At 36.8% G+C, this 26,770-nt stretch overlaps 2 protein-coding genes across 4 annotated transcripts; one reads left to right on the top strand and one right to left on the bottom strand.

Annotated features, from left to right (window-relative positions):
- Positions 1-154: 154 nt before the first annotated feature.
- LOC310717701 (uncharacterized protein) lies at positions 155-7,124 on the top strand. Its single transcript, XM_083526110.1, has 3 exons — positions 155-239; positions 4,844-4,895; positions 4,992-7,124. The coding sequence occupies exons 2-3, from the start codon at positions 4,867-4,869 to the stop codon at positions 6,517-6,519; spliced, it is 1,557 nt and encodes a 518-aa protein (XP_083382236.1). The 5' UTR covers positions 155-239; positions 4,844-4,866; the 3' UTR covers positions 6,520-7,124.
- An 8,608-nt stretch (positions 7,125-15,732) lies between these two features.
- Positions 15,733-21,397, bottom strand: LOC310719623 (uncharacterized protein). 3 transcript variants are annotated; one of them, XM_083529547.1, is made up of 4 exons: positions 21,241-21,397; positions 20,623-20,694; positions 18,103-18,145; positions 15,733-17,957 (listed from the first exon to the last, which is right to left on the bottom strand). In XM_083529547.1, the coding sequence occupies exons 3-4, from the start codon at positions 18,126-18,128 to the stop codon at positions 17,033-17,035; spliced, it is 951 nt and encodes a 316-aa protein (XP_083385673.1). In that variant the 5' UTR covers positions 18,129-18,145; positions 20,623-20,694; positions 21,241-21,397; the 3' UTR covers positions 15,733-17,032. The 3 variants fall into 3 exon arrangements, with proteins under 3 accessions (XP_083385673.1, XP_083385671.1, XP_083385672.1); XM_083529545.1 differs by having other exon boundaries at positions 20,628-20,694; positions 21,241-21,395; XM_083529546.1 differs by lacking the exon at positions 21,241-21,397 and adding an exon at positions 20,812-21,181 and having other exon boundaries at positions 20,628-20,694.
- Between the last annotated feature and the right edge of the window lie 5,373 nt (positions 21,398-26,770).

The raw sequence follows: 26,770 nt of genomic DNA, 5'->3' as shown, positions 1-26,770 counted from the left end.
AAAAGAAGAAATTCCTTGAACAGAATTTTATCCATATTACATTCAGAATTTTGCTTTTCAGATTTTGCTGTTCAGTTATTCAGAAAAACAGAGAAAATGCAACACAATGGTCCCTGTTTAAAAGACAGGAAACTTCCTGATTTCCTTTAAATCACGTGATGCCCACAGGGAAAGTTATATAAATACAAGCAGCACTCTACTCATTTTAGATTTTCTGTGGTTCGACAAAAGTGTAGAAGGTAGGTAATATGTTTGGATTTGCTATTTTAATAAATATGACAATGTTTGACAATGTTTTACTTTTCATTATCAGGCTTTAGCCCTATCCGTAAGGCAGCCGCATCTTGAAAATACACGGTTAAGCAGCCGCACTTTGTTTAGTGTTTCGCGTCTAATCGTGCACTTACTGTATGGGTGGTGAGAGCGGTCAAAATACATGTAAAGACGCTTCAGAAAGGCGTCTCCGTTATATGTCAAGTAAAATCTAGCGTACCAGTGTAGATTTATTCATTGCTAGAGACTCAAAGCACTTTTGTACTTCGGACAAGGGGTGTCTGATCAATATTATTTAACTATATCATGTACACTAGAATGTGGAATATCTTTTAGAACTATAATGTGCAATACTAGTTATTACTATTACGTTTGTATTCATTTAGCTTGGAGCAGTGTCTGGCACAAGAATTTTCTTCGGAATTAAAAAAGTCTTGTCTTGTCTTGTTTTTGTCTTTTACAAGCTGCACATTGACTACTCTAACAGAACATATAATACAATGGTTGCTGAAATGTGAGGGGTGTACTCACTCGTGTGTGTGTGTGTGTGTGTGTGTGTGTGTGTGTGTGTGTGTGTGTGTGTGTATATATATATATATATATATATATATATATATATATATATATATATATATATATATATATATATATATATATACAGTGGGTACGGAAAGTATTCAGACCCTTTTTGCTGCACTTAAGGTTCCTAAGAGCACAGTGGCCTCCATAATCCTCAAATGGAAGACGTTTGGGACGACCAGAACCATTCCTAGAGCTGGCCGACCGGCCAAACTGAGCTATCGGGGGAGAAGAGCCTTGGTGAGAGAGGTAAAGAAGAACCCAAAGATCACTGTGGCTGAGCTCCAGAGATGCAGTCGGGAGATGGGAGAAAGTTGTAGAAAGTCAACCATCACTGCAGCCCTTCACCAGTGGGGCTTTATAGCAGAGTGGCCCGACGGAAGCCTCTCCTCAGTGCAGGACACATGGAAAACCCGCATGGAGTTCTCCAAGATGGTGAGAAATAAGATTCTCTGGTCTGATGAGACCAAGATAGAACTTTTTGGCCTTAATTCTAAGCGGTATGTGTGGAGAAAACCAGGCACTGCTCATCACCTGTCCAGTACAGTCTCAACAATGAAGCATGGTGGTGGCAGCATCATGCTGTGGGGGTGTTTTTCAGCTGCAGGGACAGGACGACTGGTTGCAATCAAGGGAAAGATAAATGCGGCTAAGCACAGGGATATCCTGGACGAAAACCTTCTCCAGAGTGCTTTGGACCTCAGACTGGGCTGAAGGTTTACCTTCCAACAAGACAATGACCCTAAGCACACAGCTAAAATAACGAAGGAGTGGCAACTCCGTGACTGTTCTTGAATGGCCCAGCCAGAGCAATGACTTAAACCCAATTGAGCATCTCTGGAGAGACCTAAAAATAGCTGTCCACCAACGTTTACCGTCCAATTTGACAGAACTGGAGAGGATCTGCAAGGAGGAATGGCAGAGGATCCCTGAATCCAGGTGTGAAAAACTTGTGGCAGCCTTCCCAAAAAGACTCATGGCTGTATTAGATCAAAAGGGTGCTTCTACTAAATACTGAGCAAAGGGTCTGAATACTTAGGACCATGTGATATTTTAGTTTTTCTTTTTTAATAAATCTGCAACAGTGTCAACAATTCTGTGTTTTTCTGTCAATATAGGGTGCTATGTGTACATTCATGAGGAAAATAAATGAACTTAAATGATTTTAGCAAATGGCTGCAAAATAAAAAAGAGTGAAAAATTTAAGGGGGTCTGAATACTTTCCGTACCCACTGTATATATATATATATATATATATATATATATTTCCCGTGGGCTCACCACCTGCAGGAGGGACCGTAAGGGACCGGTGCTGAGAGGATTGGGCAGCAATCGAAGGCGGGGGCCTTGACAGCCCGATCCCTGGACACGGAGAAGTGTCTGGGGAATCTGCTTAGACTGCTGCCCCCCCGACCCGAATTACGGATAAGCGGGAGAAGATGAATGAATGAATGAATATATATATATATATATATATACAAATATAAACATAAACAAGGAGAACAATCCTTTACCAATATATAAATATGTATTCTATATGCATCTGTGTTAATGTGTGTATTGGGGAAAATATATTTTACATGTATGGAAATGGCCATTTTTGTATTATTTAGAAATATATGTGCCATATACAGTATGTATAAGTCTCTGATATAGATTTCTATGTCTGTGAGATCTTAACATGAACATGTTTGCAATATGTGTGCTTTGCATATATTGCCATATACCAGATTTCTTTATTGGATTGTTCAACCTCTCAGTATACTTTAGTAAGGATTAGCTCTAAGGATTTAGCTTTATACAGTAAAAGTGTTTTTTTTTTGTTTGGCCATTTAATTTTGTGCAAAAAATAAATTAAAACATGCATTAACCATCATGTTAAAACATAAGTACAAACCCGATTCCAAAAAAGTTGGGACACTGTACAAATTGTGAATAAAAACAGAATGCAATGATGTGGAAGTTTCAAATTTCAATATTTTATTCAGAATATAACAGATAACATATCAAATGTTTAAACTGAAAAAAAAGTATCATTTTATGGGAAAAATAAGTTGATTTTAAATTTCATGGCATCAACACACACAAGGCCATGTTTACCACTGTGCGGCATCCCCTCTTCTGTTTATAACAGTCTGCAAACGTCTGGGGACTGAGAAGACAAGTTGCTCAAGTTTAGGAATAGGAATGTTGTCCCATTCTTGTCTAATACAGGCTTCTAGTTGTTCAACTGTCTTAGGTCTTCTTTGTCGCATCGTCCTCTTTATGATGCACCAAATGTTTTCTATGGGTGAAAGATCTGGACTGCAGGCTGGCCATTTCAGTAACCGGATCCTACTTCTCTGCAGCCATGATGTTGTGATTGATGCAGTATGTGGTCTGGCATTGTCATGTTGGTAAATATGCAATGTTGAGCATATGTTGTTCTAGAACTTGGATATACCTATAAGCATTGATGGTGCCTTTCCAGGTGTGTAAGCTGCCCATGCCACGCGCACTCATGCAACCCCATACCATCAGAGATGCAGGCGTCTGAACTGAGCGCTGATAACAACTTGGGTTTCCTTATCCTTCGGATGACATGGCGTCCCAGTTTTCCCAAAAAGTACTTCAAATTTTGATTCGTCTGACCACAGAACAGTTTTCCACTTTGATAACTTCAAACTCTTGGCAATTTTTCTCTGAGAAACTCCTTTCTGATATTGCTCCACTATTTCTCGCTGCAGCATTGGGGGAATTGGTGATCCTCTGCCCATCTTGACTTCTGAGAGACACTGCCAATCTGAGAGGCTTTTTCATACCCAATCATGTTGCCAACTGACCTAATAAGTTGCAAATTGGTCCTCCAGCTGATCCTCATATGTACATTTAACTTTTCCAGCCTCTTATTGCTGCCTGTCCCAACTTTTTTTAAATGTGTAGCTCTCATGAAATAAAAAATGAGCCAATATTTGGCATGACATTTCAAAATGTCTCACTTTCAACATTTGATGTTATCTATACTCTACTGTGAATAAAATATAAGTTTATGAGATTTGTAAACTATTGCATTCCTTTTTCATTCACAAATTGTACAGTGTCCCAACTTTTTTGGAATCGGGTTTGTAAATAAATCTATCTGATTGTACTTGTTTTGAAGGCAAAACAGAAACTCACATTCAAAATCACAGAGAAAATGATTTTGGACCGAAAGCTGCCTATATTTATGATTTATCTCTGATAAAAAAAAAGACCCTATTCTGTCATATTGCAGATGCAGGTATATTGTAGGAAGTGAAAATTTATTAAGGCTGGTTTATTGTTGGTTTTGATTGTTTATTGTAATCTTGTGCTCTAATTACTCAATAATTTACCTTCATTGCATGGGGCATAAATCCCACTCATTGCTGGCAAAAAAACATTGCTGTGGACATGGGGTGGCTGAATTTAATTCCAGTCAATTAATACTCAGCAGACTAAACTACAGATTCTCAATGCTCTCATAACTCCTTACACAACTGTACAAGAGTAAAGACCTGGTGCCTGGGTTCATTTATTAGATGTCAGATATACTGATTCCTCAGTAATTGAAATACACACCCCTGATCCCTTTTATTTTTCAGAATTGGAACTATATTCCTATTGAATCAACTTGGTCCAGAGGCACTGTTACAAATGCCCATGTAACAGTGAAAAGACACACGATCCCAACTCTGCTTAGTGTCTTTAATATCTCTAGCTTAATCTTATCTATTCCAGCAACCATGCCACTATAGATGCTAAATGCCATTGTAACTTCAGCCACTGATAAGGAATAACAAATATTTTTGTGCTGTCTTCTAAAGAAAAAGAATATCCACTGTGTAAAATGGTTTCTTCATAATACTCCTTTTATATTTTAACTATAATTTTAGTTGGAGTCAGCCAAAATTATTGTATTTGCAATATATTGTTTTTAAACAGTCAGCCACTAACTGTTACTATCTCTCTGGCTCTCTTTTCTCATATTTAGATTCTAGTGTAAAGGAAACAGTCATGGAAGATGGTCAGCATTTTCATCATGGGTAAGGTTTCTTCTAGAGGAACTACTTTATCCATAAAATGTGTTACTGTAAACACCAATATGATTTTTCCTTTACATAAATAATCTTTTTATTTAGGAAAACTGCAATCAAAGAACAACAATATAAATATATCAAAAACAGTCAAACAATAAATGGATTCCTCACAAGATATATTCTAAACAAATGGACTCTTCTTGATGGTGAAAGACTGAAGAGAGTGGCATTTGGAGAAAAAGATGAGAGCAAACCTCATAAAACCATAATAATGTTGGGAGAAACAGGAGTGGGGAAGTCGACAATCATCAATGCTTTGGTGAACTACATGCTGGGTGTTGAAAGTGAAGATCAAATCTGGTTTGAGATCATAGAGACGAAAGAAAACCAATCCGATTCACAGACAAATGAGGTATCAGTGTATGACATCTTTACTGAGAGCAGCTCATTCTCTCTGACCATCATTGACACTCCTGGATTTGGAAAAACAGAAGGCAAAAAGGAGGATTTAAAAATTGCTGAAGGATTACTTGAGTTATTTGGATGTAATGATTGGCATCATGAAATTGATGCAGTGTGCCTTGTGATGTCATCGAGCACTGTTCGACTCACTGAAAGACAACGCTACATTTTTAATTCAATTCTCTCACTATTCAGCAATGATGTGAAGAATAACTTTGTTGTGTTTATCACACATGCACCAACAGCATCTCCAAACTCCATTAAAGCCATTAAAGATGCCAAAATCCCATGTGCTCAGACTGATAATAAGGAGCCCGTACATTTCAGATTCGACAACTGTCACTGTGAAAACTTTTATGTCCAATGCAACATTGAAGAGAAAATGGACCAACTATTCCAAGGTTACCAGGCAGCATGGGACCTGTTTAAAACAAGCATAGAGGACTTCTGGAGTTTTGTAAAAGGGAGCAAACCAGTAAGTATGAAGAATACTCAAAATGTGCTGATACATCGCAAGCAACTATTAGAAAACATCGCCAGCATAAGGGATGAAGTCCATGCAGTACAGCACAAGGAAATGCTTGATCAGGCCATTGGAGCTTTGCAGCACCATAAAGAGAAAGAGAAAAATATTACATTTACATATGAAGTTGATGAGGAGTACACAGAAAAGGTGCCAATTGACCCATCATCAGGATCAAGCAAAGAGGCTACTTGCTGCAGTGTGTGTAAGTTTAATTGTCACTATCCAGGATGCTGGTGGGTCAGAGATCTTTCATGGTGTACTGTCATGTCAAAATATAAATGCACAAAATGTCCGGGAAAGTGTGACTATACTAAACATGTTAAAGAGGGGAAGATCTATGTGAAGAAAACAAGGAAGGTCAAGAAGACTAATGAAGAGCTAAAAAAGCACTATGTGTCAGAGACTGAAGAGCATGAAAGACGTATAAACCAACTGCAAGAAGAAATATCTACACAAGAAAAAAAAATAACCACACAGGTGAATGAATGTCTTATGTGTTTGAACTTCCTGCAGAAGATCGCCTTAAACACTGATGCTCTGTGTACAGTTCAGGATCTGGACTGCCTGATTGAAGAAGCAAAAAAAACGAAACATAATAAAATAATAGAGGCACTTGATCAACTGAAGAAACCCACACAATAAATATTACAAAGCAGGAATGTTCCAAAACTGCTGTAAATAAAAAGACAGAACAGAAAACATTTAAACATTTAAAAATAGTAAAGTTTAAATTTTAATGTTCCTGTTTGTCTTTATTTTAAGTAGACACTGACTCAGTAATACCAGATGAGGGTCACCAGATTAACAATGTATGCACAGTTTTGATTCTGAAGCCTTATTTCTTTCCCTTTGTTTTGTTAAATCTTATGCCATTTTAATGTTTTAAACAGTTTGCTATTGCTTGACTTGTTGGGAATCAGTGATAAATAATGTTTGCTGTTTACTGTTAATTATTGTGTTTTTGTTATTCATAATGAAAAAAATTTTATTATACCCTTTTTCCAGTGTTACTTTTTTTTTACATTTTGCTAAAGATTCTTTTTGCACTGATTGTACTCCAAGTTCTTGACCTACTGAATCAATATCAGTAAGTGTGTGGTGTAAATGTAAATGTTTTGTTGAAATAAGGAAACAAATCTACACTGAGTATTTGATATATCTTGTATAACTTGCACTGTTAAACATTATTTTCTATCTTACCTTTCAGTTTACTAATCAATAAACGTATTTGCTTGTAATGCAATAAATGTAAGCAGTTAGTTTCATTGCTAAAAAGTGAGAATGTGGTGTTTCTCATGTTTCAGAAACAAATTTTAGAGGTAGCATCACTGCCTTGCAGCTCCATGGTTCTTGATTTGATCTTGAGCTCCCAATTTCATGTAGGTTTTTCTAGGTTCTTCTGTTTTCTTCCACCTCCAAATAACATATACTTAAATGTGTACTACTAAATTGCCCCTTGGTGAGAATGTGTTTGTGTGTGTTTCTCTGCAAAGTAATGACATAGTGTATTCCTTCCTCATGCTCAGTGTTCCTATGATACACTCCCTCTCCAGCCCAGTCTCATGGCATTTCGTGATATGTTTTTTCGTGCCATTGAAGACGACTTTCTATGTCAGGAGTCTTCAACTAAAAATCCTTGAGGTCCAGTAAATGAACCCTCCTTGCCAGCTGAGGTCCGGGCAATTATATAACTAAAAACATGAATTAATGATGTTTGCCAGACTAAAGAATTAAGTGTAGACAATATTTTTTATTGGACACATTACATATTAATACATAAAAGGAAAAGCTAAAGTGCTTTTGTTTCTACTAAATGAGATTACAGATCATAAGTAATGAACGCATACCTCACTGGTTAAAAAAACAGAAAATGGAAATCTCATTACATTTTTAACATTGACACGTATTGTCTTCACCTAACTAAATGTATCTAATGTTTAACATTGCTCTCTTCTATACTTCATGTTGCATTGATAAAATATCAACAGCAATATCATTCAGGACCACAAACACCAACTTTCCTTATTTTTGAGAATGCCATTGTTTTTCACTCACTGAAAGTTTCATCTTTTGCACATTTCTCTCTGCTGTCTTCACTGCACACTCAACTGCACATCCGATCGTAGAAACAGTGAGCATAGTAACTGTAGTAGTGACCCATGGCGCCGTAGAACCCAAACAGCTCTACTGAGCCCACCTTGATGTGCCTGATACATTATTGATTTTTTCAATCTTCAAGCACTATTAATGTTTTCATTGCTTTATATTCGGTACTGTACTCGCTATTATAAACCATCATCATCATCATGGTTCCTTCCAGTCAAAATACAGTAAATATACTCTCCCAGTTAATTAAGGAGAATAAAGGATCCCTTCTGTGTTATTTTATATTACATAACCTTAAACCAGCACCATTCTTTTACTACTACTACTAATAAAACATACAACTACCTGTTGTGCTCTCATGTAGTAAATCACGGTTTACCAGCAATTATACAATGAAAGCAGATTAGTTACAGTAACAAAACACACGTAATGTATTGGGCATGTGTTGGTGCTTCCAGGAAAACTGCTTTCATAACAGGTCTAATCATTTAAAATAATCTAGAAAAAAACATGGAGGTTTTAATTCTCACTTTTTATTATTGCAATTTGGGCTACTGCAAAAAACACTGGATGTGTCAAATTGACATGATATTGCAGATTGCATCTAACAATGCAGCTGTGTTTACACATTTCAACTTACATATTTGAGAACATGTGAATGCCTCAGGTAAGAAATTTTAAAGTTTATATAAATATATACATTAAAAACATTTACACTTCTGAATGACGTGCCCACTGTCAAAAACCATACAGTTTGGCATACAGGTAGTCGACTTACGACCTATGCAACTTACTATCATAATCGCTAGCCTCGGCGTACGACAGTGCGTACCAGCTTCCGGCATAATTTCACAGTACTGTACATATAGCCTACTCTACTTACGACCGGTCTGTCGGTCCCAATCGTGGTCATAAGTCAACGACTACCTGTATATACATAATAGCAAAGCAACTTGATGAAGAACAGGTGTAATGTCTGCTCTACAGAAGGGGTCTTGTTTACCTCAGTGTGGTTATGTAAGCAACCTGCATTTTCTGTCCTGTTTTAATGAAGAGAAGTTGCTTGGCTGCTTCACAACAGATATATTTTTAATAGAGACTATAGTAAAAAGGCCAGCAGTACTGTCTTTAAAGGCTCTGGGCAGATTAGATTGACATGGCAGCACATAAAGGCTAAAACATCCACATACACCATCTGGAAGCAGTGCAGCCAAGAGAAACATTACGAAATAAGAGAATAGACTGTTGGGAATAAATTAATACAATTTCATGGAACAAATATAAGAATTTAGGTTGTAAATGTGTCCGAGATCCACCAGCCATGCCCCTCTCAAACACTCTCAAACACTCTTCAACACTCTCGCTCAGCCTCTCCCTTCTATTAATCACCTGCATCTGCTTTAACTAAATTCATCTCCTTTAAAACATCTCTCTCCCCAATAGGTTACTTTTAGTTTGAATCTATTTGGTGAAATGTCAATATCTTTCTAAGTCAATGTTTTCAGCCCATCAACCAAATTCCTGTTGTTGTGCAGATTTTTCAATCTACTGATGTGTTGCATTTCCTGTTATCACACACCACCAGTAGACTAGTTCATGAAGATAACAATGAGCAAGACAAAAGGCAACAAGCAGTATAGGGTTAACGTGGATGAGACAGAGGGAGTCAGAGATGTAAACATGACTGAGAAGAGAGACAGTCCTGATATATATATATATATATATATATATATATATATATATATATATATATATATATATATATATATATATATATATATATATATATATAATAGTAATTAGGCTTTATACACGCTTTATACACACAGCAAAGAAAGACTTATCTCAGCAATGTTATTTATTCATTGTTCTGATTTTAACAGTGCGTTTTTAAAAAACAATGAAATTAAACAAACTTGCATGCTTATAGAATATCTGATTATTTACATTCAGAGAGTTTCACGTTCACATTCCATTCATTAATATTAGACGTTTTAACTTTAACCGGCTTTTTCCTCTGACAGAAACATTCCATTGTTTTACAACTAAATGTAAGCAACAACTTCTAAAACAACTCTACAGTTTCTGGATACACCATGGCAAAGTGTCAAAGTTCTTTTTTAATATTTTCTTTATATAATCTGAAATTATACCATAAGGACCATATTTTTCCTCCTCTTGTTATTGCAAAACAGGCTTTATGTTGGTCATTATTCTTTAACTATGTTTAAGATTATGAAATTATGAATCTTAAGAGATGTTTGTAATTTATTACAAGTATAAGTAAATAAAAGTGGCACCTGGCAAAAGCTTGTTGTAATCATAGGAATTGGTGCAACTCAAACTGTATAATCAAATTAATCTCTAATATTATTGCAGGAATTGCACCTCAAAGGAAGAAGGTCTAAATGAAATCAGAAGAAACAGCAAATCATTATATATATTTTAATGAATGTGTAATTGTGTTTAAAATATTTTAAACACAAGAAATGTCATTGATGGTGAACAACTGAAGAAAGTGACATTTGGAGAAAAAGACAAGCGAAAACCTCACAAAACTATATTAACTGTTGGGGTAACAGGAGTTGCGAAGTCGACGCTCATCGATGCTATTATCACCTACATGCTGGGTGTTGAGAGTAAAGACAGAATATGTGTGTGAGATCATGGAGACAAAAAAATACCAACATGATTTAAAAGCGCATGCAGTCACAGTGTGTGACACACAGTGTAACCATGTTCTCTCACTATCATTGACATTGATGGCTTTGGAGACACAGTACATTCAAAAAAAGAATTCTTGCTCAAGGTTTAGTGAGAGTATTTAAATCTAATGAGGAGTCGGTGAAATTAATGCAGTGTGTCTTGTGGTCCCATCAAATAACACTTTCATCAATGACAGGCAATTGCATATTCTTGATGATCTTTATTCAGCAGTGATGTGGAGAAAAATATTTTTGTGTTCATCACAGATGACAAACACAATTTAACAAAAGCCATCATAGATGCCGACGTCCCATGTGCTTAGAATGATAAAGGGGAGACTGTGTATTTCAGGTTTCACATGTTGTGGATACTATAATGATCCGAAATTATTTACTGCTTATCAATCATCATGGATTCAGTTGTAAAAGAACATGGAGGGATTTCTGATCTTTGTTAAAGAAAGAAAATCCTTAAGCACAAAGAAGACTAGAATTGGTCACAAACAACTGGCCTCTTTCATCTTCAATTTGAAGGATCGAATCACAATGATGGAATTTAAGATAAAGGAGCTTGAGCAAGCAAAAGAGGCCCTACAGCAAAAGAGACAAGGATAACTTTGAATTTGAAGTGGATGAGCCTTACAAAGACAGGTAACAATTCCATATAACTGGTTGTACATTCGGACCACAAATGTAACTTGCTGTAAAATCTGTGAGGAGAACTGCCATTATCCAGGGTGTCGGTGGACCTTAGCTCCGTGCAACAGGTGTGACTCCATCCACAATTTCAGGACTGGTTACATCTATGAGGTAAAGACAAGAAAGGTTATAAAGACAATGCAACAGCTGAAAGAGAAATATAACACAAAGTCAGAGGACATTGAGAGTCTGTTAAGGATTTTAGAACATAAAATAAATGAGTGCTTTAGCTCTATCTTGAATCTACTCTCTTCTGGTAAGGTGGGATTCTAACTTTGTATATCCAGGGGCGCCGTTAGGGGGGGTGCAGAGTATGCCAGGCATATGGGCCCAAGAGAACGCTAGGGGGCCCCACAATCATCAATTCAAATGTTTTAAATTTTAACATTTGAACAAAATTACATACACACATATATTTTAAATAATAACACCGTGGTGAAATAAAATTAATTCCCTGTAAATAAAATTAAACTGAAAATAGGATGAAAATGTTTATTTATTTTTTGACTTTGAGAGAGTGTTTACTCATGAATAAAATTAAACGCATGAGGTTTGTCTACAGACTGCATAAGTTAAAATGTGTTTAGAAGCACTGTTGTTTTCTGTAAAGCTGCTTTGAGACAATGTCTGTTGTGAAAAGCGCTATACAAATAAACTTGACTTGACTTGACTTGACTCGTTGTGGTATTTAGTCGGTTACATTTCTCTTTCATTATACATCTGTCTTTTTTTAAATGTTTTAATAAAAAATGAAAATCATTTATATTCATTTATATTCATTATATCATGTATATTGTAACATATTATGCAATAGCAAATTATAACATTTCTTTAACAATACAAATTATTTTATTACTAATAATATAACATTGTGTGTGTGTTTGTGTGTGTGTGTGTGTGTGTGTGTGTGTGTGTGTGTGTGTGTGTGTGTGTGTGTGTGTGTGTGTGTGTGTGTGTATATATATATATATATATATATATATATATATATATATATATATATATATGTGGGCCCAAAATTCTGTCTTGCATACCCCCCTTAAAACTGTTAATTGCGCCCCTGGTTGGGTTATATATAAAATAATTTGAATTTATATTAATCTTCTGGATTTTTTCAACTTTATTATTTAAAAAGGTTATGAAATCATTATTACCTATCGATGGTGTGCATGTTAGTGCAGTGCTTTTGTTTCCTGTTAATTTTGCTACCATGCTGAATAAAAATCCAGGATTATGCTTGTTATTTTCTAAGAGGGTAGAGAAATATGCTAATCTAGCAGCAATAAGAGCTTTTCTATAACTCAGGAGGCTCTACTTCCATGCTATTTGAAATACTTTCAATCTGGTTTGATGTCATGATATTTTCTTTTTAAGGGGAGCTACATCATCTAGATTGTATGGAAACTGAAGGAGGAGAACCATAGTGTGATTTTCAGGGAAGAAGTCAGACAGGGGCTCGGTGGTGGCAAGTACTGCAGAAGTGATAAGGGAGACAGCTAGAAAGGTACTTAGTGTGACATCTGGAAATAGAAGTAAAGACCAAGAGACATGGTCGTGGAATGAGGAAGTGCAGGAAAGCATAAGGAGAAAGAGGTTGGCAAAACAGAATTAGGATCAACAGAGAGCTGAGAAAAGTAGGCAGGAGTACAAGGAGATACAGCAGCAGGTAAAGAGGGTCAAAAGCCAGGGAAAAGGCATATGAGGGTATGTATGAGAAGATCAACACTAAGGAAGGAGAAAAGTATTTGTAGTGATTGGCCAGGCAGAGGAACCAAGCTGGGAAGGATGTGCTACAAGTTAGAGCAATAAAGGATGGAGAGGGAAATGTGTTGACTAGTGAGGAAAGTATGTTGAGAAGGTGGAGGGAGTATTTTGAGCAGCTGATGAATGAGGAAAATGAGGGAGAAGGTTGGATGATGTGGAGTTAGTGAAGCAGGAAGTGGATAGGATTAGTAAGGAAGAAGTGAGAGCAGCGATTAAGAGGATGAAGAGTGGAAAGTCAGTTGGACCAAATGACATACTAGTAGAAGCATGGAGATGTTTAGGAGAGATGGAAGTGGAGGTTTTTAACCAGGTTGTTCGAAAAGATTTTGGAAAGTGAGAAGATGCCTAAGGAATGTAGAAGGAGTATCCTGGTACCGATCTTTAAGAATAAGGGAGATGTGCAGACCTGCAGTAACTACAGGGGAATAAAGTTGATCAGTCACACCATGAAGTTATGGGAAAGAGTAGTGGAAGCCAGGCTGAGAGAAGAAGTGACCATCTGTGAGCAACAGTTTGGTTTCATGCCGAGGAGGAGCACCACAGATGCCTTATTGTCTTTGAGAATGTTGATAGAGAAGTATAATGAAGTTCAAAAAGAGTTGCAATGTGTGCTTGACATGTTAAGAAAATGTATATTATATCTGTAATGAAAGTGCAAAGGTAAGACAACAGCCAAGAACTGTACTTTACACAAGCTTTAATTTTTTATGCAATACTATATTTTCCCCAACAATTTTCTGTTTTTGTGGTGCTGAATTGCATTTTCTGGCCAGGAGGATGAACAGTTTATTCAATGAGGTCCCAATGATGCCAATGACCAGTGGCCAGAGTGTTTGGGATGTCAGCAGATAATGCAACCTTGCCATAACCACAGCAAAATACTGAGAGAGTGCTGTTGGCACTGCATTGTCAACATAGCTGCAATATAGAAGCACAATATAGGCACCTTTGCAATGTGCATAAATAGAAAGCACATTCTTTGGCACACAGGATCAGGAGGCACAAGTCAGTCATCTGTTTCTGTTTAAATTATAACATTCCAGGCAGCAGGGGAATGAAAGTCAGCAGGAGTAAGACAGAGTACATGTGTGTGAATGAGAGTGGAGCAGTGGAGTGGTGTGGTTGCAGGGAGAAGAGGTGGAGAAGGTGGAGGAGTTCAGGTACCTGGGGTCAACAGTGCAAAGTAATGGAGAGTGTTTTAAAGAAGTGAAGAAAAGAGTGCATTCAGGGTGGAGTGGGTGGAGGAGAGTGGCAGAAGTGATTTGTAAAAGAAGAGTATCTGCAAGAGTAAGTTTATAAGACTGTGGTGAGACCTGCTATGTTGTATGGTTTAGAGACAGTGGCATTGAGTAAAAGACAGGATGTGGAGCTGGAGGTAGCAGAGCTGAAGGGTTAGAAATTAGTTTATTGGAGGGACAGCGCATGTAGGACGTTTTGGAGACAAGGTGAGGGAGGCAAGATTGAGATGGTTTGGACATGTGCAGAGGAGGGACATGGGGTATATCGGTAGAAGAATGCTGAGGATGGAGCTGCCAGGAAGGAGGAAAAGAGGAGGACCAAGGAGGAGGTTTATGGATGTGGTGAAGGAAGACATGCAGGTAGTTGGTGTGACAGAGGCAGATGTACAGGACAAGGGGTTGTGGAGATGGATGATCCTCTGTGGCGACCCCTAATGGGAGAAGCCGAAAAAAGAAGAAGAATAGAATCTGAACATGATTTGGGTCAGTCTCAGGTTGTAGGTAAATATACTTTCCTCCAACCTGACACTGAACCAAATCATGATCATTTTATCCATCAATATTGCTTTTCATGGCCTCAATTGTTTTAACCGTGATTAATTGAACAATACTTTAATTTGTGTCTCTCCCTCTCTCTCTCTCTCTCTCTCTCTCTCTCTCTCTCTCTCTCTCTCTCTCTCTCTCTCTCTCTTATAAATTTAATTTATTATCAGAAAGCACATTACAGGGGAACTGTAGAGTCCGAAGATGTAGAACTACTGTGGGTCAATCATCCTTTTCACTGAAAGGGTCACATCTATGGAACACTATGCCTGATAATCTAAAGTTGTACCTAAAACCAACAGTTTTCTCAACAATGTTGAAACAGTGGCTGAAATCTTTACAGCAATGTGATTATGGAGTTGAATAGGCTTAATCTGGCTGGTTAAGTTTACGTTGCCTTTTTTTGTGCAAGTTGATTTATATGTTATGTTTGTGACTATGCATAATGTTAAATATGTGCGTATGTCATTGTGCTATTGTTAATTATTTAGACATCATATACATATGTATAGAGTTATTTGTATAAACTCATTTATTTGTACTCATTAGATTTTTGTGATGATTGCCTTGTTTTGGTTTTTCATTTGCTTGTTTTAACCTTAGCCTAACCAGGGACGAGGGCTTGCAAACTAGCTTCATGCTATATTCCATATGTACAGTACATGGCATATGTTGCCTGTGTGCCAAAATGTCTAGTGTATTGTCGCAGTTAAATAAACAAACAAATAAAAAATATATATATATTTTATATTTTTATATTTTGTTGCCAGAAAAGTGTACAAGATATAGCAGATGCTCAGTGTAGATTTGTTTCTTTATTTCAACAAAATATATTTACATTGCATACTTACTGCTATTGGTTCACTAGGTCATGGACTAAGAGTGCTATCAGTGTAAAAAATGAATCATTAACAAAATTTAAAAAAACTGTGTAAAACTGAAACATTAAAAAAGATTATACTTATGAAGAACAATAATGAAATGATCAATAACCAACAAAAAACAGCAAAACTTATTTATCACTGATTCCCACAGGTCAAGTCAAAACAAACATGTTTATAACATTAAAATTGGCATACGATTAAACAGGAAATAAGTATTTTAGAATTCAAACTGTCAAAATCAACTGGTATTTTCAACAGTTTTTTTCATTTAAAAATATCACTATACTGACACTTATACACTAGAATTAATTTTTGCAACGTGTCTGCCTTTTATTTCCTACAAAACAATTTTGCACAAATGTTGGTTCACCAAACTGACATTCCCTGTGAAAATAAAAAGTTCAAGCTAAAAAGAGAAACAACTAAAAGACAGAAAGAATTTGCAATATAACACACAATTTGTTAGATTTAAGTTGTGTTGTGTCAACAATTAAGTTGTGTAAATGTTTTCTTAAAAACAAATACCTGAGATGATCTATTGTTTCTGTAAAATAATGACAAGGTGTTCTGGCTGACTGAAAATCTAGTCTTCTGTCCTGTTCTTTTCAGCTACAGCAGTTTTGAAACATTGCTGCTTTGGAATATTTTGTGTGTGTATACTCAAATGTGTGACTAGCGTGTTGAGGAGAGCTTGTTGATTTTTTTCAGTTCTTCAAGTCTCTCTATTAATTCCTCACAGTCAGTTTCTCTTGCTTCCTTAATCAGGGAGTCAAGATCCTGAGCTATAGACAGAGCATCAGTGCTTAAGGCGACCTCCTGCAGAAAGTGTAAACACTTATGACATTCATTCACCTGTCTGAACACTTCTTTTTCTTGTTTTGCAATTTTTTCCTCTAGTTGCTTTATACGTTTCTTATTCTCTTTAGACTCTGGTTCATAATTCTTTTTCACATCTTTCAGTGTCTTCTTGACCTTCCTTGTTTTCCTTACATAGATCTTCCCCTCTTTAACATGTTTAGTATAGTCACACTTTCCAGGACATTTTGTGCATTTATATTTTGACATGACAGTACACCATGAAAGATCTCTGACCCACCAGCATCCTGGATAGTGACAATTAAACTTACACACACTGCAGCAAGTAGCCTCTTTGCTGGATCCTGATGATGGGTGAATTGGCACCTTTTCATTGTAGGATTCATCAAATTCATCATATTCAAGTTGCAAATTGTTTGCTTATATTGGTAAAATGTTCTAATAGTTGCTTGCGATGTGTCAGCACTCTTTCAATATTCTTGAAACTTGCAGGTTTCACTGTATTTACAAAACTCCAGAAGTCCTCTATGCTTGTTTTAAACAGGTCCCATGCTGCCTGGTAACCTTGGAATAGTTGTTCCGTTTGCTCTCCACTGTTGTATTGGACATAAAAGTTTTCACAGTGACAGTTGTCGAATCTGAAATGTACGGGCTCCTTATTATCAGTCTGAGCACATGGGATTTTGGCATCTTTAATGGCTTTAATGGAGTTTGGAGATGCTGTTGGTGCATGTGTGATAAACACAACAAAGTTATTCTTCACATCATTGCTGAATAGTGAGAGAATTGAATTAAAAATGTAGCGTTGTCTTTCAGTGAGTCGAACAGTGCTCGATGACATCACAAGGCACACTGCATCAATTTCATGATGCCAATCATTACATCCAAATAACTCAAGTAATCCTTCAGCAATTTTTAAATCCTCCTTTTTGCCTTCTGTTTTACCAAATCCAGGAGTGTCAATGATGGTCAGAGAGAATGAGCTGCTCTCAGTAAAGATGTCATACGCTGTTGCCTTAACTGTCTGTGAATCAGCTTGTTTTTCATTTGTCTCAATGATTTCAAACCAGATTCGATGTTCACTTTCAACACCCAGCATGTAGTTCACCAAAGCATTAATGATTGTCGACTTCCCCACTCCTGTTTCTCCCAACATTATTATGGTTTTATGAGGTTTGCTCTCATCTTTATCTCCAAATGCCACTCTCTTCAGTCTTTCACCATCAAGAAGAGTCCATGGGTTTAGAATATATCTTGTGAGGAATCCATTTATTGATCGACTCTTTTTTTTATATCTAAAATGCTCGTCCTGCACCGAGGAGCTCCTAAAAATGTCCACATATAGTGAATTAATTCAAAGTTAATTCAAAGTTAATTCAAAGTTTATTTGTTGTACTGTTGTTTTAAGACATTTTGTAATCAATTACCGCTATAATCTGGGCAAAATAGTCCCATGAAATGAAACCTTACCCATGAGGGGAATTACCGTTTTCCATAACAGTTGCACCAGTGTCTAAATGTTAAAAGAGAGAAAAGATTAAGCTATAAATAATAGATCAAATTTTAGGAAATATTTTAAATATATATATTTCAACTAATGAATGTGTCGATACAGTAACAATTTTAAACATTTCCATTACACACTGTTGCTCAAAATGCTACTTTTACTTAAAGGTAAGTGAACAATTTTGAAATGATCAGGCTTAGACTTTAGGACACATGTATTGAACACAGGGGTAAAGAAAAGTAAATTATTTAACTGTAATGGGCAACAGCTAGATTTTACCCAGACAAGCCTTAAAGGTTGCTTGGGAGAATTTAGTAGAGACACTTTAGAACTTCTATATATTATGTGAGGCCTCAGGGACAGTAAGTTACAGAGGTAGCTTCAAGAACCAACCAGACTGACTACAGATGCAATTCATGACAGTAAGACTCCATCAAAGACATAATAAACACATATACATTTTTTATATATATATATATATATATATATATATATATATATATATATATATATATATATATATATATATATATATATATATATATATTATAATATATATTATGGATGTAATTGTACACGTATTCATACCATACATGGCTTTCGGTTCGGTGCACATGAAAATCTGAGTTCCCTCAGGAATGTATTCAGAGCAGAACGAAGGTTTGTTTAGTCCCCACCTCTTACTATGAGTGCATTTTTTTAAATTATTATTAAACTTGAAAGCATACACAACAATGCCAGAGGTACAAAAAACACAAAAAACAAAACATGGGTTACTTAACATAATTCCAGGTTCTTTAATAACAAAGTGAGGTGTTTCACTATGGCGTGACCAACTACGGAAGCTCCTATGACACCACGTCTGTCTTGACAGTCAGGTCGACCTGAGTAGTAAAGGTGGGGCGGAGCCTGATCTCAGGTCGACCTGTCTGTCAAGACATACGTGGTGTCATAAAATAGTCTTACAATATCATTGTAGCGAGATTTCTTCCCGTTCCTGTGCAAGTAGGGAAGTGCTGGTGAAACACCTCACTCTGTTATCAAAGAACTAGAGTTTACATTAAGTAACCCATCGTTCTTCTTCTAACTTCGCTCAGTGTTTCACTATGGGAGATAAAGACCACTCCTGGATTGCACGTGATCCCGCTATACCAAATTACATGGGCCCTGACCTTCTGGCTCCTAGCACTGCGTGTGCTATGGACGACTTAGGCACATTCAGTCTATAAAATCGCACAAAGGTGTGTGGCGTAGCCCAACCAGCTGCCGCATGAATTTCCTGAACAGACACTACCCTAAGTAGGGCCCATAATGTTGCCATCCCCATAGTAGAGTGGGGCCTTAGACCCTCAGGCACATGAGGACCTTAGAATTCATATGTTAGAGATATAGACTCAACAATCGAGTGGGACAGCCACTGTCTTGACAACCGCTTCCCCTTGTGAGGAGCAGTCCAAGACACAAACAGCTGGTCATTCTCCCTGAAGCCTGCTGTTCCCTTGAGATATGTATGGAGAGCTCGCACTGGACACAACAATTCAACCTCTCCTCCTCCCTAGAAGAGAATGGAGGAGGGTCTAAAGCTAAAAGCTCTGCAGTGGGACATCTATAAGAAGAATCCATTACTTTAGGTACAAACGCCGGGTTAGGGAGAAAGGAAACTTTTAAAAGCTCTGGGGCAAACTGTAAACAGGATGGACTGACAGACAGGGCTTGCAGTTCGCTCATGCGCTTAGCTGTCACCAGAGACACAAGCAGCGCCATCTTAAGAGAGAGAAATTTCAACCCTATGCTATTGAATGGCTCGAAAGGGTGTTGAGAAAGGTCCTCCAAGACCATAGACAGATCCCACAGTGGAACCATCTGCCTAGACACCAGCCTCTTATGGCATGCTCCTTTTATAAAACAACTTATTAAAGGGTGCCGACCTGCAGGTTCATTGCCAAACCCAACATGACATGCAGAAATAGCTTCTAGATATACCATTTGCTGGACAAAGGAAAAACTTTCTCTACTTTGAAAGAAGTATAGAACAATAAATGGCGAGTCTTTGAAAGGTGGTGTGGCCATATTCACATTGTCTCTATGGCCACACCACTCTTCAAAGACTAGCCATTTATTGTTATAAAGTGTGCAAGTAGATAAGGCTCTGGCACTCTAAATAGTGTGTATAACTGATGGTGGTAAACCTGCCACACTCAAGTTCCACCTTTAATGGGCCAGGCCAGAGAGCTATCCTGTCTGGGTGGGGATGAAAATGTTTCAGCGCTAGAAACATTGCCAACAGCTTCAAGTAGTTGGAGGCCAAACACCATTCAAAGCTCTGCCCATTGGGGTCGCTCCCCTGCCCACTAGGGACGCGTCCATCGTCATAGTAACTGGAGCGTTACGACGCACACATTCGTTACTTTGATCTGATGTATATATACATCATTCTATTCTAGTTCCTCTTTGCATTTATACAGAGGAGAATACAGACATACCTTACCCTGTACAGACGTATCGTGTTGCTGCTGTCTGGTATCCAGAAAATAATTCAGTTTATTTTTCAATATCTAGGAGGAAACACATTAATTTCCAAGGCATAACAAATGATAACAACATACAATAAATCACCAACAGCAATTACTAAATCTTAATTCAACAACTGATGAATATGTACTGATGTATACCAAAAAGTTGAACAATAAACATTGATGGCATTACTGATGTCTTTATCCACATCATCTCAAAATCGTTCCTTGAGCAAATACAGGATCAATAATTAGAGAGAATTAGAGTAGGAACTGAGAATTTATCTTTATATATTTAGTTCATGTTGAATAATGACGTATATTTATGCAAACATTGTTAAATCAGAATGTGAATAATAATTTGGAACAACTCTATTAATTTGTGAGTCACAATTTTGTTGTATATTCTTATATATTCTATTTGTCTATAAAAACTTTAATATTATGCCAAAACAGCAAATTAAAAGTATCATTATAAATATCCTGTAAATCATCATGTAAATCTTAAATAAATTTGATAAAGAAAAGCAAAATATTGTACAGCAGCATTGCATTTATTTAAAGCCAGATTTAAAAAAAATCACCTACCTTATGTATCTGTACAAAAAGAAAAGATTCAAGTTAAAAAGCTGCTTGTGTATGTAGCAGCTTCCTAACTGTGGGCGTTACATAATTTACAGGAAATCAGAACAGATCTCTGCTTAGAATTTCCGGAGTAGTGGTTTGTCATCCTCTGTAGGAACAACTCATTACACTTTTTCAGTTTCCAAAACCAATAATTTGTCATTAATTTGTCATCAATGGCTACATACAACACTGTCTACATGGTGGCATTTACAACTTCAAATGTGCCAGAATCAATGACATTCAGGTTCTTCATCTCCGACCTTAACAGACCACGTGTTCATGGGGTTAATTTTTTGCACAGAGACAGTGTCATGCTGGAACAGATTTGGGTCTTTAGATTCCAATACAAGTAAACTGTTACAGCTAAATAAATGCTATACTATTGTGTGCTTCAGACTTTCTGGCAAAGCATTAATCAACACAGTAGGATCCAATATGGAGTGTCACCTTATCTTCGAAGATGTTTTTTTCTTCAAAGATGTTCTCTCTCTTCTTTAATTTGAAAAGGCTATACTTTATATGATTATCCTTCTATGAAAACTGCAGACCCCAAGACCACTAGGTTGCATTTGCAAAGATGAAGATCACAACAAAAGCAGGCGACGATGCTGTGTGTTTAGGCATGTTTTTAACCACATCAAGCACATTCTCATGCGCATCTGTAAATTCACTTCCTGCTGCCAGACACACTTCCTGTGTGCAGAGGGGCACAGAACAGCGCTGTACAATGGTCTACTGCAGTTACCTAAGAATGACTAATACAATTTTAATATCTTACTGCCACTTTGTAAATTTGCATCTATTAATAACTAAATATAAATAGACTAATACAGTTAGAATGTAGATAAGTATGGTAGATGCCATGTTCATTTTTTTATAATACTTTTCACACTGCAGCTGGTTAAGTTATAAATCAGTGCAGGGATTCAGATGGATGCAATGTCATACAAGCATTATTTTTGATAGATCTCATGCATATACTCAGCATGTGACATATAAATAAATCAAAATTGACTCCAAAGAAGTTTAACTAGCTTCAACTGGGAAAAGCTGTTTTTCAAGCATTTCCAAATGTATTTTCAATTTTAGAAAACAAGTAAAGAAATTGGCAGATCTGAAATCAATACATTCTTCCAATATAAAATATTTCAAGTTGGAAAATTTACCAGGAATGTATGGGAATTTACAGAATTTGAAAATTAATTTTAAATTTTGGGAAATTCATTTAAACTGTATTGTATACAAACTTAAATTTTAACATTTTGCTTGGTCCTAAAATGACGAGCTTAATACAGATTTTTTTTTTATTACATTTTTGACTTAGTATATACAGTATATCGTAGTATATACAGTACTGGTTGAAAGTTTGGACACATTACTATTTTTATTTACTATTATTTTTAAAGAAGCCTCTTATGCTTCTCAAGCATGCATTTGATCAAATTGATATTTGATCACTGCATATCGATTAATGTTCAGAATCCCGTTTTTTTTATTTCTTTTGAAGAATTACTGGTCAGCTAGTAACATTATTACAAGAGGTTTTTTTTTAACTGCATTGCAGCCTCTAATGGTCATACCCAAGACAAACGATTGTCATTAGAAAACTGATGTTATCAAATAGTATATGGACCAGGTTTTTAGCTTCAGACCAAGGCTTCATCTCGTTGTTGGTTCTACTAGATCTTAGTGCTGCATTTGACACTATAGACCATGATCTCCTCCTAGATCGCTTACAAAATTACATCGGCATTCAGGGACAGGCATTAAACTGGTTTAAATCCTACCTGTCCGATCGTTACCATTTCGTAGATTTAAATGGAGAGCTATTCAGGCTAATGCAAGTAAATTATGGCGTGCCACAAGGTTCAGTTCTAGGACCCCTGCTCTTCACAATATACATGCTTCCGTTAGAAAATATTATTAGAAGGCATGGAATTAGCTTCCATTGTTATGCTGATGATACCCAGCTATATATCTCATCTAAACCAGGCGATACAGCTCAATTAACTCGGATAACTGAGTGTGTTAAGGAAATAAGAGATTGGATGACCCACAACTTTCTACTTTTAAATTCTGATAAGACTGAGATTTTGCTCATCAGCCCAAAAACTAGTATACAGAAGCTCCAGCATCTCAACTTGCATTTAGACGGATGTTCTGTAACCACTAGTTCAATGGTAAAAGACCTGGGAGTTATTTTAGCAACTTGTCTTTCAAATATCATATCAACCAAGTTACAAAAACAGCCTTCTTTCACCTTAGAAATATTTCTAAGTTAAGAAACATGTTGTCTATATCCGATGCAGAGAAGCTCGTCCATGCGTTTATGACCTCCAGAATAGACTACTGTAATGCATTACTAGGTGGATGTCCTGCGTCATTAATAAACAAGCTTCAGTTAGTCCAGAATGCAGCAGCCAGAGTTCTCACAAGGTCAAGAAAATATGATCACATAACCCCAATCCTATCGTCCCTACACTGGCTTCCTGTTAAGTTTCGAATAGACTACAAACTATTACTTCTCACTTATAAAGCACTAAATGGTTTGGCTCCTATGTATCTATCCAGTCTATTAACACGCTAAAATCCGCCACGCTCCCTGAGATCTCAAAACTCTGGGCTTCTAGTAGTTCCTAGAATAGCAAATTTCACTAAAGGTGGTAGAGCATTTTCACATTTAGCTCCTAAACTCTGGAATAGTCTTCCTGACAGTGTTCGGGACTCAGACACACTCTCCCAGTTTAAGTGTAGATTAAAAACATATCTTTTTAGCAAAGCCTACACATAACACACATCACATATCATAACTTTGTGCTCCAGAACATCTGATCACATGCACATTATCAACTTGTGCTGTTAATATCATGAACAGCAGCTACGCTAATTCCTCTCCACTGCTTCTCTTTCTCTCCCCATCCCGAGACACCCTGAGGTTTGGCCAGCTCCAGTCACCTCCCACCTCGTGATGATTACGGACCTTTGAAGAAGTAGATGCCGAACTCGCAAACATCCCGAACCATCTAGAGACGTACCAGTGCCATTTGGATCCCGCTACATGTGTGGAGTTTGACATTGGACCTCCTGGAGTGTTTAAAGGCTCTGGCATGGAGAAGCTGATGCTGGATCTGTGATGATCACAAATGCTGAGCTTATAAAACTAGGAGCTACTAACCATATAGACTGTATAAGACTGCAGAAAGAACATCACTTATAATCTTATACTCCAGTAATCATGTTAGTTCTCACTCTCCAGTGTTCTGTATTGTTGAAAGATTTATGATCAAACTCTTGATGTCACCCAAATGAGGATGGGTTCCCCTTTTGAGTCCGGTTCCTCTCAAGGTTTCTTCCTCATAACATCTAAGGGAGTTTTTCTTCGCCACAGTCGCCACGGCTTGCTCATCAGGGACAAATTCACACCATTCACCTTAACTGTTGATTTGTGTAAAGCTGCTTTGAGACAATGTCTGTTGTGAAAAGCGCTATACAAATAAACTTGACTTGACTTGACCTGACCTGACCAGGTCAGTTTTCCAATCGACTCTCTTCCTTTTTTCCTCTTATTCCAAAACACGGAATGGAAAGAATCCAATTGTTTTCATTCTTAAGAGTGGGTCTTCACACCGGGAATACGCGACCCCTAGGGGGTCCGCGGCGGTACTACAGGGGTTCCGCTACTTATTTTTGAAAACATATGTAAAAAAATGATGCATTGACAATGATGCATTTACATCAAAATAGTTCTAATTGTCTTAATATAACAGCCTAATATGATTGGTTTCTATTAATATCATAGGCAATGTTTGACACATTTTGCATCAGTGTGTCACTGCCCCATGTCTCTATCAAGACCCTTGGTCTAAACAGCTGAACTGCTGTTCTGTTTGCTACAGCCACCAGATATGATGTGGCCTGTGAACCTCATCCCTCTTCACATCAGAGGAGTGACTTACAAGCTTAATATGTATGTGTAGTAGGGTAGTAATGTGTTTATAAAGTGTGTACAAGAGTCCCTATAATGTCAAATGATTTGACCCTTTATATGGGCAATAGAATGCAGTGTGGACTGTTTCACCTGCAGCTGTAGAAACCACACCAGGTCCACACCGAACAGCACTAGAATATACTAATCAATACCATAATTTCCCAGACTTTATTACATTCAGTATGAGTCTCAATCGACTTGACATGAAATTTCCTGATCGAGTCATAAAATATCCTGCATCCATGCATGCTGGAATATTAGTGATAGTGGTTGTGATTTCCAATTCACTACTCAATACTCATCATTCTCTGTTCTCTAAAAGACATGGTTATATATTTAGTTCATCTGTGTTCACAATGTGTGCATTGAATGTGCAATGAAACCAAATGAGGAATGAGTCTTATTGCTTTTATTTATCATCTGGTGTATTTTCAGAACAGGACAAAATACACTGTTTCTTCGTGCCACAACAGAGGCTGTATTTAAGACATTTATTTACATTTTTTTCTTTTTATCAAAGCTGATAATGACATCATATTGTGAAAGCTTATCAAAACACACCATCCTTAAAAAACGTATTACAGTTACACACAGCCACTTTCATGCTAAAAATACAAAACAGATATAATCAGGATCATAAACATGAAGCTCTTCTTACACACACATTCATTTTTCGCACAGGGAAACTGTGGCCAGAGTAAAGATATGCAATTAGAGAAACACAGAACACAAATATGGAGGGAGGGGAAATAAGCAACATATTCAAAGTTGATGGGTTAAATATTAATATTTGGTAATTAATTTATAGTAAATAAATATTGGAGAGGTTCTCAATCACCTAGGGTAGATTTCATGCTTTTTACATAAGTTCCTAATCTTGTAATTCAATAAGTAAATGCTCTGAAGAGAGAGAGAGAGAGAGAGAGAGAGAGAGAGAGAGAGAGAGAGAGAGAGAGAGAGAGAGAGAGAGAGAGAGAGAGAGAGAGAGAGAGAGAGAGAGAGAGAGAGAGAGAGAGAGAGAGAGAGAGAGAGAACAATGCTCTGTTCCTCAAACAGATTTGCTACTAAAGCAGATTGGCCAGTTTTTAGAATTTAAATACATTAACTGTTATAATAATATGCATTAAATGCCCACCTTGTTTTACTAATTTACTTTTATTAAATGACTGTTACACATTTCCCCCATACAGACCAACTTTATCTTTATATGGTGGGGCGGGGGGGGAATGGGTGATTTAAAAAGCATGAAAATCAAATTCTTTTTTCGAATTCGAATGTTGTTGTTTTTTTACTAATTTTTTTCTTTAAAAAAAAAAAAAAAAAAAAAAAAAAAAAGGAATCCTTCATTGCAGAAACAAAAAAGGAAAAAGGCTAACATATATAACATATTGGCATTACTTTACACACAGACATACATGAGAAAGTATATATTTTTTTAAAGGGGAACAATATTTTTTGCTAATCTAATACCCTGAGGATTCTCTTAAGTTCAGCAGAGTCTCC

Source organism: Silurus aristotelis (genome assembly GCF_946808225.1).
Source record: "Silurus aristotelis genome assembly, chromosome: 1".
NCBI classification, from domain to species: Eukaryota; Metazoa; Chordata; class Actinopteri; order Siluriformes; family Siluridae; genus Silurus; species Silurus aristotelis.
The sequence above is the reverse complement of the archived record's forward strand: the minus strand, read 5'-3'. Positions and strand labels throughout refer to the sequence as shown.

Excerpts from the sequence above, each read along its gene's own strand:
- LOC310717701 (XM_083526110.1), top strand. The coding sequence starts at position 4,867 with ATGGAAGATGGTCAGCATTTTCATCATGG. Across the intron at positions 4,896-4,991 it reads GGTCAGCATTTTCATCATGG|GAAAACTGCAATCAAAGAAC; the intron begins GTAAGGTTTCTT and ends CTTTTTATTTAG.
- LOC310719623 (XM_083529547.1), bottom strand. The coding sequence starts at position 18,128 with ATGGAAAACGGTAATTCCCCTCATGG. Across the intron at positions 17,958-18,102 it reads AACGGTAATTCCCCTCATGG|GAGCTCCTCGGTGCAGGACG; the intron begins GTAAGGTTTCAT and ends GGACATTTTTAG.